Raw genomic sequence first — 11139 nt, forward strand, 5'->3', positions numbered from 1 at the left:
CGTCCCACCAACGCTCTGTTTACAGCTGCTATTTATTTGCTTGTTTGCAAACAGCCATCAGTACAGTCACGCTCCGTTGTAGCAGCACAGCGTCCCAAGTCAAGGAGCTAATAGTTTTGGGTACCACTTTTCCTTCCGAACTACATAAAATGTACATTTTTAATAACAAATAAAGAAACGGCGCTACACCAAATCCCACTCCTGCAGCTGGAAGGGTGGTGACACCAGCAGTTACGAACTCCGGCGTGGCCTTACCGACACATTGGGGAGCGGGGAACCTGCAACCAAAATCGTTTGACTCTCTTGATAGTTTCAGCTGCAAAGCATTTGTTTGAAAGTCCCTTGTACACAAGCAGATCTGCAATATGAAGCCAAGACCAACAGAGAAGGAAGGAAATATAATTAGGAGGAAGATGCACTACAGACACAGCTGCCAAGCCCGCAAGGCTGGCTCCCACCCCACTCTGCTCACAGCTCTCGTTTACAGACACGGAGCTGCAGAACACGAAGGGCAGGAGCCGGGTGACCCACTCGCTGAAACTCCGGGTTTATTTTCCCTCTAAGTTTACCCCATTCACCCACTTCGACACACTATTCCCCGTCAGAAAAGGAGCCCAAGGGGAAGTTCCCTCCCTGCAGCTTCCAAGGCAGCCACAGCCTGCGGTCACACAGCACCGCTCTGAGAGCAGAGATGGATTTTAGCCCCACAGACCAACCAAGAAAAAGGAACGTGCCTCGCTACTGTGGGCTCTCAGCAGGTCTGGGGTCTAAGCCCTGTTTAATTGGCAATGCACAGGCACCCTCACCATTTACATCACCCCAGCGGCCTTCCCAGCGGAGCAGCTGGACCAGGCAGCGGCTGCGGGGAGGGCGGCGGCCCCCGCAGCACCCACCTCAGCCAGGCCCTCAGGCTGGAGCCTCCTGGCACAGGCCAGCGCAGCCGCCCGCTCACCGGGGAGCAGCGTCCCGCCACCAAACGCTCCATCACCGCGTTACTCACAGCAAGGTACAAAGCAGTTCTGGCTATCGGCAGCGAGGAATCTGTTGGTGGAGCCTCGCCGCTGCTCAGCTGTTAGATACGCAGTTAGACACTATGTTTTTTCTCGGGATTTCAAGCCAGCAGACAAATCCCTTCTTCATTTGTGCAGTACTAATACAAGTCACATACAGATGACACTTAAGAGCAGTAAGCAGGTACATGCAAACAGGCTGAGGTTAAGAGTAAAGGGTAGAAGCAACAGTGCAATCTCGAAGCCAGCGTGCTGCCTGGAACGGTTCCTGCAGTCCATGACGGGGAACATCAAGAGGGAAGCTGGACAGCCCCCGCGTGCCGCCCCGAGCCAGACCCCCTGCGTATGTCACGAACCAAGCCCCGGACTGGCGGTGGCAGAGCAGGTCTGTCACGGTGAACTGCTTTTAGCGGAGCCAGAAGCAACAGACTCAGAAGCATTTAAGTAGCAGCATGAAAGAAAAGTTCAAATCTTCAGCTGGCAGCGCAGTTACTGCATTTTGTCTCTGTTAAACGAAGACATCTCGGGCCCCAGTCCCGCTGTCTGTATTCACATCGGGCTCCTACAAAAATAACAGGAGCTTTTTCCTAGACCTCAAGGTTTGACCCTTCCCCACCCCAGGCTCTGAGCCACATATCAACACTTGTAAAGTGATCTCCATGTGACACACGTGACAGTTTGAGAGCCAGCAATAGAAGGATAAATATTCTTCATCATAATATAAATATGCTGTAGAACATCTCAACAAGGGCAAAGTGCTTTTTTTTCTTAATTAAAACAAAATAAAAACCTAAATATGACTGTCTCAACCACAACAGAGGGTTCAACTCCTAAAACATCTGAATGCTCTAAATTACACTTAAATTGACATTAAAGTGATCCAGGCAGAGTGCTCAGTCCTTCGGGACTCGGAAGTTATCCTTCTCTTTTCTGATGGCCCCCATTGTTCGGATGGGGTCGGTCTCCCCAGCATGCTGCTGGACTGTCTTCTCCCTGCCAGGAGGGAACACCAGGGACAGCAAATGCACAGACTGCAAGATAAAAATCTCGGGTATGAAGCTGCAACTATCATGTTTCGCCTGCATCAAGGGGAAATGTTGCACTTAAAGATCAAAGACTCAGGGGTTTGGCACAGGCTTATCCGCTGCCTTGGTTTAAATGCTCATTGGCAGGAGGAAATTGCAAACACTCTCATGCCTTGAACAGCATCTTTTGCCGCGCCTGTCTGCCAAACTCAGCTTGATGAAGGAACATAATTACAGAATGAAGCTTGTTCCATCTCCTGAGTCAGGGACTTCACGGCAGCAGAGATGCTCACCACAACCCTTCACACGCCACAGCAGCAAGCCTCTGCCAGGACAGCAAGTACATTTTGAGGAGGGTCTTGAGGGCATCAGAACAGGAACACGTGAGGCAGGAGAGCAATATCCACTTCCAGCTCTTTCTCTGGAGACCTGCTCCTCCCCACATCCCCCCTCCAAACAGAAGACCCATACCCACACCTCCTCCATACCTCACTCGCATGAAGGGGTTGTACGTAAACTCTTCTGCAATGGTGGAGGGTATGGTTGGCTCACCACTGTCATACTTTGCCTGTAACACAGGAGAGATTCCTGCTTCAGGAAGAATGTGGTGGTGAACAAGAAACGGCCCGTGTATGAGCCGTGCAGGTGCAGTGCTGCAGCTGCCTGCCTGAGCTGCTCCTCAGGCCAGGGCCACCGGACAGACAAGCACTGAAGGACGCACAGAGAGACCGGGAACAGAGCGGACCCTCCCAGACAGATGTGGACATCAGCCTGTCATTATACCAACAGGCTTCCAGGGAGGGTCACCCCACCACCAGCCAGCCAACCGTCTGCTTGGGACACAAACAAACCCTGTTGCCCAGCGCATCGCTGCCCTGGCCACACCACATACTGCAGCACCGGGCTCTTAACTCCCTTCCCTCAGCCTCTCTGTCTCCCCAACACGGACTCTCCTCTACCTCCATGAAAGCATCAAGTGTAGGGAAAGGGTGAACCAGCTCACCTTGGCCCACGCAAGCTTTTCCTGGATAGCGACATTATTGGGTTCAACGTGTCGAGCAAACTTGAGATTGTTGATTGTGTATTCGTGACCGCAGTAAACTCTCTAGGAAGAGAAAGGAAGAGCAAACACTGGGTAACTCTGAGGGTACAAAGGTGAGTGCCATGTACCATCACCAATGTCATGGTACAGCAGAAATGAGAGTCAGCCCTCCAGAACACACGACACTCCACTGTACATGCACAGAAGTGCCAGGAGTTATCAGCCAGTACCTTCTGCCAATTAACTGACAAGCCTGATGAAAGAGCCCAGGCGCCCCAGCTCGCTAGCCTTTGCTTTAAAAAGCAACCCCTGCTCTTTCCCCACAAAGCACAAACGTATTTTAGGTAGGTATTTCCTTCCCAGAGGACTCCAGCTATTCAGCATCAAAGACAATTCCTGATGTAAGCGTTCATTCCTTCAACACATGAGAAATTCTCTCTTTGAACAACAATATTATTAGTTTCTTTGATGTCTACAGCAGTTCCTGGCCAGTTAACTTTCTAGCACAGAAGGAAAGGCTCATACCGTTTTGGGGTCCAAGCTGCCCAAAATCTCAATCAGCGCTCTGTACATTTCCTCCGGGGTTCCCTCGAAGAATTTCCCACAACCAGCCACAAACAGCGTGTCACCTGCAAGGGCGGTGTGACATGGCATCAGGACCAGACAAGGCTCCTCACACCAAAGCGTGAGCACACAGTCCCTGAGGGCTCAGTCCTGCCACTGCTGTCCTCAGCGCTGCTTGGCAGAAGGCACGGGGAGAGCCAGGCTACACTGCTGCCCCACACACAGGCTCAGCGCTACATAAACCCACGTGGCAAATGCAGCTTCTAATGTAGGAAACCCCACAGTCGTGCCAGGCAAACCGTGCTAGCGCCTCCCTACCTGTGGGTAGTCTGCCGGCCCCTCTTATCCTTTCCAGAATGGAAAAGGAACACTCGTTCTCTTTGCTATGAAGCTGAACAAAGATGAGTCACCTCTGCATTTTCTCCCCAGTGCGCCCTAAAGTCTTGCTTAAGCTGTTACTTCTTCCATGCAGCAGCTGGTGCAGGCTCTGGAGAATGCCCGTCAGGAGAGGGATGAGGTGGCAGTCTGGGGAGACTGGGTGCAGACTGAGGGAAGGGGAAACCCTACTCTCCAAAACAGGATCCAGAACCTGGCTGCCACAGACGGACCACCAGCCCTTTCTTACTCCCCTACTTCCTCTTCTCTCAGTTTTGTTACGGACATGAGTACAGATATATGGAAAAACAACAGGTTTTAGAATCAGCCACAGCTTGGCCCGCGAGAGTAAACCAACGGCTCTTGTTTCAAGGAAGAAAATGCTAGATGGAGGACTCAGCCAGGGCTCGCTCTTGATGTTGCTTGCAGGGTGTCCAGCAAAGGTTTACAAACCCAGAGGGGTTTCACCAGTTTCATCTACAATTACTACTTGCTAGCACTTGGTAAGGGGGCAAGATGTAGATGTTAACCAGCTGCACGGGCAGCAAGGGATGAATGCACATCCAGAGTCAGGAGCACACAGGCAGAGGGGTAGCTTATTTCTTTGCAACACAGACTGCCAGCAATGCAACCTCCCAACTCCTCACCTGTAAAAACAGCAGGTGGCTCGGAGCTATTTGGCTTAGTCACATAATAACAGATGTGTCCAGAAGTGTGACACGGCGTACAGAGGCATTTCACATTAAGAGATCCCACCTGAGAAGAAGGCAGAAGACTAGAGCTTAAGCTACTGTTGGCTGGCATTTGTATGGTTAGAAAAGAATTGCAACTATTACAATGGTCTAGTGGTCCTACAGGCACGTTCTCACATAGCTGGCCAGTAAACATCGGCTCTGCTCCTGGGAGAGTCCAGCAAGAGTTTTACAGCAGGGACTTGGAAGGGAGCTGTTTCCTCCTAGCAGGCGTTGTGGCAAAGAGAAATGCCAGATTCTATCACTCGCATGCAGAGTGACTCAGCGTCTGGTTGGCAGCAAGAGCAAACAGATCCAGAGCAACACAAAATCTTACAGTCAACCAAGTGTAAAAAGCTCCAAACAAATATGAAGCTGAAGGGAACTGGATGACACTCACAAAAAGGGAAGGATTAAGCACATTCATGAGGCCAAGGGGATGTTTCCCCCACAGCCCTAACACGCACACCTTCCCGTGTATTTCATGCTCCCCTCTTTGCTGCTGCCCCCCGCAAAGGTGCATGGCAAGACTAGCAGCGATGTTCACGCCAGCCTGCACATTTCACAGCAGTTTATGTCATCTGACAGCTCGTCAGTACACAAACAGCTAGGTTCCAACAAGGTTCGCTGCTTTAGCACCAGAAAAGTAATGCAGGCAGCTAGCACTGCTCTTCCCCCTGTACTCCCGCCGTTGTTCAGAGAGGACCACTTCCACTCGCTCAGCGCTAACCACGCTCCAAGCAGAGCACAAGCCCTGTCCTTTCACACCAGTTAAGACAGCCGTCAAGGAGCACACGGACACCCAGCACACCCCTGGCAATGCAGGTGCCTGAGCCACGCCAATGTTCTCATCAGTGAGGAGGTATCACTGGCCAAAACAAGACAGAGGAGTCACGGTTCACAGGGCAGGAAAAAGGCAAAAGCTGTACTTAAGTACCAACTACATCCAAGAGATGTTACAAGGTAAAAGAGCTGTGACGACAATGTTAACTCAAGTTGGACCACGCCGGTCCAGCCCTAAAGCTGTGACACACTCAGGAGATGCCCCCAGCCGAGTCCTGCAGCTCGCTCTCTTTACCTTGAGCGATGTAAGGTGAGACACTTTCTGCGTCAGTGCTCCTACTCTGCTGTCTCCCCCATACACACGCAACCCCGTCTCCATCTTTACGAGCTTCTCATTTCCTCCAGCATGGTCCCTGGAAGGTCAGAAAAATGGATTTGTGCAGGGTGGAGGACAAAGTTATTGTTACTTACATTGCAACAGTAACCCCCAGGTGATCATTCCTAATCAGTTATTCTCACAGTATCTAACACTGTCCTCACAGCAAAGGATATGTCACATCAACGTAAGTGGAGATCATTTTTCCAGTAACTAGGGCTGTGAGGGAGGGAAACAAACCCCTGCAAGTTCATACCTAGTTGGGAAACAGGAGCCTTAGGGGCTCACAGTCAACTCTCCAGTAACTAGGGCAAGAAGCAACTGGAATAACTAGGGTACATATAATCCAGTGTCCCGTAAGACACCATGGAGCAGGCATACAGAGGTCCAAACAGCGTTCACTGGTGGTGCTGGTCCTGCCAGATCAGGGCTGGCTTCCCAGCTGTGGAGGTGGCTCCACTGCGATGCAAAGGAGGGGTTACTCAGGTTCAGCACTGCACAGCTGCTAAAGCAAAACATTCACCTTTACGTGCCTGGCAGGGTTAATCCGCAACACAGGTAATCCTCCCAAAAGTGCTGACCGTGAGCAGCATGCCTTACAGACATGTCCTAGCACCTCAGTGTGAGTGTGCTCCCTGCCACACTCCACAGCTACCTGCACACACATATCACTGGCCACCTGGAGTAAGTCAGCATTTTAAAGGTTAAAGGCACCGACACACAGAGCTTGCAGTCTAGACAATGCATCTGGCCACAGGGAGCCAAGGGAATGCTTCCTGAGCTCTGATCCTGCTCCTCACACCTGAGCTCCTGCTCAGAGAAGACCAACCTGACCCAGAAAATGAACAGTTCTTGACAGCTTCTGTTTATGCAGAGGGAAAAGGGATCCTACTACAGCAGATAGTTACCAGTGATGATGTGTGGTCAGGACGGTGGTCAGCTTCACACCATGCTTTTTGACTGCATCCAAAACCTGCAGGCACAGCAAGAGCACGACAACTCAAAAGAAATGATTTAACAGCACACCCGGTGCCCAGTATAACCTGGACACAACTGCTGCAAGGTCTGAGAGCGGCACACCAGCACTTCTGCAGAGAGCTCGTCCCTCTCCAGGTCGTAGTTACAGATCAGGGTATGAGGTCTCTGATCCATCTGGCCATGACTAGGCCCTCGGTCCCTTTCCCTCTTTTCTGCACTACATCAAACAATGGACAAAACTCAAAATCAGGTCAGCAACAAGCTGCCTGAGCCCAGAAGCAGACTGCCTTTGAAGCCCTGGCCGCACCTATGCATGGCCAGCATTTCCTACCTTCCCCCACGCCTGAGTCAGCGTGTGACTAACGCTCCCATGGATGTGGCAACCTGGAAGAACGTCCCAGACCCACAGCGGTGAGCACCCTGCCCCCAAGGGCAGCAGACAGCGTTACCTTCTGGGGCTGCACGGGATCAACTATTGCAGCCTCCTTCGTTTCTTCATCAATGAGCAGGTACATGTAGTTGTCTGTGAGGGCTGGGAGTAATTCCACCTTCATGTTGGCTTGTGTGACGGTCTTCGACTTCCTCCGCTCGTGCTCCGTGTGCAAGAAGACAGCTCGTAGCTGCGCTGGACCTGGGGACCCCAGAATAGTCAAATCTCAGGTTAGCCCAGGGAGGGAACAAGTGGGACCAAGCACAGCACGTGCCCTAGCTCACAGCCCCAGAGAAGGAAAGGTATGGACAGCCCAACCTGCCTCCTTCCGAGGAAAAGGAGAGAGGCCACCACAAGACAAACCCTTAGTGCCTGGCTGTGTCACCTGGTGCCCCACAGCTGCACCAAAGGACGGGACGCTTTGCTCCCAGAGCTGTGCTCATGCAGGGAAAGCACTCTACCTCGACTGAAGAGATTTCAAAAGGCAGGAAAACAGAATGGAGAGGGAACAACAGGACAAAGGTCAGCCTGGGACAGTGACTTTGCAAAAAAACCCAAAAAACAACCAACCACAAAAGGCCATGTTACAGCCAAAAGACAAAAAAGCATGGGGGGGGTGGTGGAAAGGAGAAATACAGAAATACACATGCTGCTACAACAGAAATACCTGGTTCACTACGCAGGGAAATAACATCCTGCACAGCACAGGGAGAGCAGACAGGCTCTTGGCATGGCAGGCAAGGCTCCCCTCCTGGCCTGGCACCAGGCACGCACTGCAGGCAGGTTTTTTGCTCATGGGCTATCTTGATGCAACAGCAGCACTTCCCTATTTGCTCTTAGTTAAATGTTTAATCAGACCCAAGAAACAAATTTAAGGGCAGATGCGAATAACCTGGGGTCCACTGTTCAACTCACAGATACCCAGTTCTTAAAGAAACAACCAAGCCCTTAGAGGCTCTGCCACAAAAAAAGGAAGGGAAAGAAAGAGGACAAGGTCTGCCATTGCTGCATCCCTGCAACTCAGGCCTGGGTTCATACGCATACAGGGACAGAGGCATCGGTCTCTGCAACTCAGACATCAGTTATCTCAAAGCCCAAGGTCCGTGCACACCACTGAAGGCGACAGTGCTGGTCTGAATTGTGCTGGCTCAGCCACTGTTCCATGTTGTGCTACTGAGTCTCTCCCTCAGGCTCGCAACACAACGCTGGGTGCCAAAGGGAGGGGTCACCACACTCCTAATCAACCGGCCCCACTCTCCCAAAACAGCTCAGTCCTGCCCATCCCCGATAAGAGCCTGCTTTGGGGAGCAGAGGCCCCGCAGAGCAGACACAGACTGCCCCCCTGCAGCACCACAGAGCCACGGGGCCAACAGGGCTGCAAAACCGAGCTCCCAGCTCTTGACAGGTGCCCGGCCCAGGGCAGCCGAGGCAGTCAGGCACCTCTGGTACAACTGTCCTGCCTAGAACTTCTTCCCTCCTACTTCCACCAGCTCGCTTGCTTATGAGGTAAGGAGGGGAGATGGTAATAAAATTAAACACAGTGCTGCAAAGAAAATCCCAAGGAATGACAGTGTAGCCATGCACCGTTTGGGTATTTGACAGCGAAAGGGCATAGTATTGAGAAAAGCATCCATACCTGCTGAGTGTTCCACTGGAGCAGAAGAGTCCTTTCAAAAAAAAAAGAATAAAAAAAAAAAAACCAAACAACAAACCAACACTTACCATTCTTTGACGGGAAAAAAAAATAAATTTAACTGCTCCCTAACATGAAGTTTGGATGCTCTCAGTCACAAGACCTATATATGCTGCGCGTTTGTTTGCGTGCTAGACACCAGCTGGGGGCGGGGAAGAAAATACCAAACCCAAAAAACTCCACAACCTTAACTTCAAGTCAAAGGAATTATTTACATATTTAAAATGTTTTCTTCCTATGAGCCGTTTCTAACCTTGGCCATGATCCCAAAATCTCTTTGCAAGTTTAATTCACAATTCTTGCAAAAACAAACAAACAAGCTACGCCACATAAGGAAATGTTTTCTAAACTGTAATTTAAACAAAGGAATGAGAAAACATCCACAGAGTATGAAACTAATTCTGAGCTCCCATCTGCAGCTGAGCTGCACCTTCCCAGCCTGCCTGCCCGAGCAGAGCTGGGGCGCTCCCTGCGCACCCCGTGCTGCTCCCACCAGAAGGGCCCATTCTCAGACCCTGCTCTACCCAAGCAAGCTCCCCCAGCGAGACGTAACCCCTGCCCTAGCCCAGACTAACGCAGGTCGTTTCAGGATCGCTGTAACACGTGCAGGTCTGCTCCAAAATTAATACCCAATGCCTTCATTTTCGCTCAGTTTTGTAACACATTCCTCCTGACTTCATGCCTGAAGCAGGGAGGACTGGGGACAGCAGAACGCCCGCAGCCTTTGAATCCCACACCCCAGCTTTCTGGAACAGTTCGGTAGTGCAGCTTGAGCCACCAAGAGGAAAGGGTTTGCAGATGGGAAGCGTTAATGTTATCACATCAATGCATACACGCCGGAGACCAAAAGCAAGCAGGCGGCAGCACAGTGCAAAGAAGTAGGGTGCCTCAGAAAAGGGGTGCTTCGTACATTTTCTCCATAGCGTTTTGGTTTACTCTCTTTATTAGAGAAAAGAGTGGAAAATTCCTATTTCAAAAATGGCTGTCACTCAAAAACAGCTGCACGCCCACACCCAGATGAACATCCCTGCGCTGCCTCAGAAGAAGAACCACCACACTCCCTTTTCACATACTCTGCCCACAGATATTTTTTGGATACCCAGCAAGTGTGCAGCTCTACACAACACCCAGCGAGCCGCTCCAGAAGCCAGGGCAGCTCCCACTCGGACTCGCCCCTCCCGGCACACGCTGCACCCACCCACCCACCCAGCACAGCCTGCTGGAAGGTGCAGCACCCACCCCGCACCCCGGGAGCGGCTGGATTCCTCTCTCCCACGGTGGCATCAGGGTTTCCAAGCCTGGGGGTTAGCTCCGATGGGTCTCACTTATTAAGGCCAGCTCTTGGAAGTGGAGCAATACAGCAGGCCCCTAGCAAGGCTCCCCGGAGCCGCTGGGAAGCTGCAGCCCAAGCTCTGGTTCAAGGAGATGCTTTCAGAATTTAGGCCCGAAATGCAAACGCAGAGCTTCGACAGTTTTGGTTCATAGGTTGGTTCTATTTACACTGCCAGTGCAACCTGCCGCCCGCCAGACGCAGCCGAAGCGCCAGGCCACCGCCAGAGCGCTGCGGGACCGCCGGCGGGTCACCCCCCGGCAGCGCCAGCTCCAGCCGCGCAGGCACCGGCCGGCCCGGGCTGCCAGGCAGCGGCAACACCGGGGCGCAGCTGGGAGACGCGGAGAGAAAACCCCTGTCAGAGCCGCTGCCCGCCGGCGGACCCCGGCGCCGGGCCCCCTCCCCGGTCCCAGCCGCACGGTGCGGGGCATCGCCCGGCCCCCCCGGTTCGGCACCGGCTGCGGTGTCGCTGCCCAGCCCCCGGGCCCGCTGCAAGGGGGACAGCCCCCGCGCTGCCCGGGGACGCGGCCCAGCCCCGCGGGCCCCACCGGGCGCACCCCGCCGCCCGCCCCACGTACCGGCTCGGCACAAGGCCCCAGCTACCAGGGCCGCACCGAGGCCCCGCCAGCCCCCGCCGAGCATGGTGGGCGCGCCCCGCCCGCTGCCCCGGCCCGGTTACCTCCGCTCCCCGCCCTGCGGCCAGCCCCGGGGAGGCGGGCAGCGGCCGGCGCGGCCCGGCCCGGCACGGCGTGCGGCGGGGGGCGGCGCTGCGCCCGCCCGGCCCCCTCCCCTCCCGCCCGGC

General features: G+C 53.3%; 1 protein-coding gene across 8 annotated transcripts; it reads right to left on the bottom strand.

Annotated features, from left to right (window-relative positions):
• Nucleotides 1-14: 14 nt before the first annotated feature.
• On the bottom strand, nt 15-11137 carry LOC101923149 (hydroxyacylglutathione hydrolase, mitochondrial). 8 transcript variants are annotated; one of them, XM_055803661.1, is made up of 9 exons: nt 11017-11137; nt 7334-7515; nt 6815-6879; nt 5826-5943; nt 4664-4772; nt 3603-3706; nt 3039-3140; nt 2524-2603; nt 15-2003 (listed from the first exon to the last, which is right to left on the bottom strand). In XM_055803661.1, exons 2-9 carry the CDS (start codon nt 7436-7438, stop codon nt 1904-1906), a joined length of 783 nt encoding a protein of 260 aa, XP_055659636.1. In that variant the 5' UTR covers nt 7439-7515; nt 11017-11137; the 3' UTR covers nt 15-1903. The 8 variants fall into 8 exon arrangements, with proteins under 8 accessions (XP_055659636.1, XP_055659637.1, XP_055659643.1 ...); XM_055803662.1 differs by having other exon boundaries at nt 10916-11053; XM_055803668.1 differs by lacking the exon at nt 11017-11137 and adding an exon at nt 8951-8974.
• Between the last annotated feature and the right edge of the window lie 2 nt (nt 11138-11139).

The sequence above is a fragment of the Falco peregrinus genome, chromosome 5, assembly GCF_023634155.1.
Source record: "Falco peregrinus isolate bFalPer1 chromosome 5, bFalPer1.pri, whole genome shotgun sequence".
NCBI lineage: Eukaryota > Metazoa > Chordata > Aves > Falconiformes > Falconidae > Falco > Falco peregrinus.

What these genes read in the sequence shown, in the direction of transcription:
- LOC101923149 (XM_055803662.1), bottom strand. Translation starts at nt 10,979, where the DNA reads ATGCTCGGCGGGGGCTGGCGGGGCCTCGGTGCGGCCCTGGTAGCTGGG. An exon ending in GCAGCTTGGACCCCAAAACG is followed by an intron (nt 3,141 to 3,602) that starts GTATGAGCCTTT and finishes TTCTCTTCCTAG; the next exon opens with AGAGTTTACTGCGGTCACGA. An exon ending in AACCCCTTCATGCGAGTGAG is followed by an intron (nt 2,004 to 2,523) that starts GTATGGAGGAGG and finishes CCCTCCTGGCAG; the next exon opens with GGAGAAGACAGTCCAGCAGC.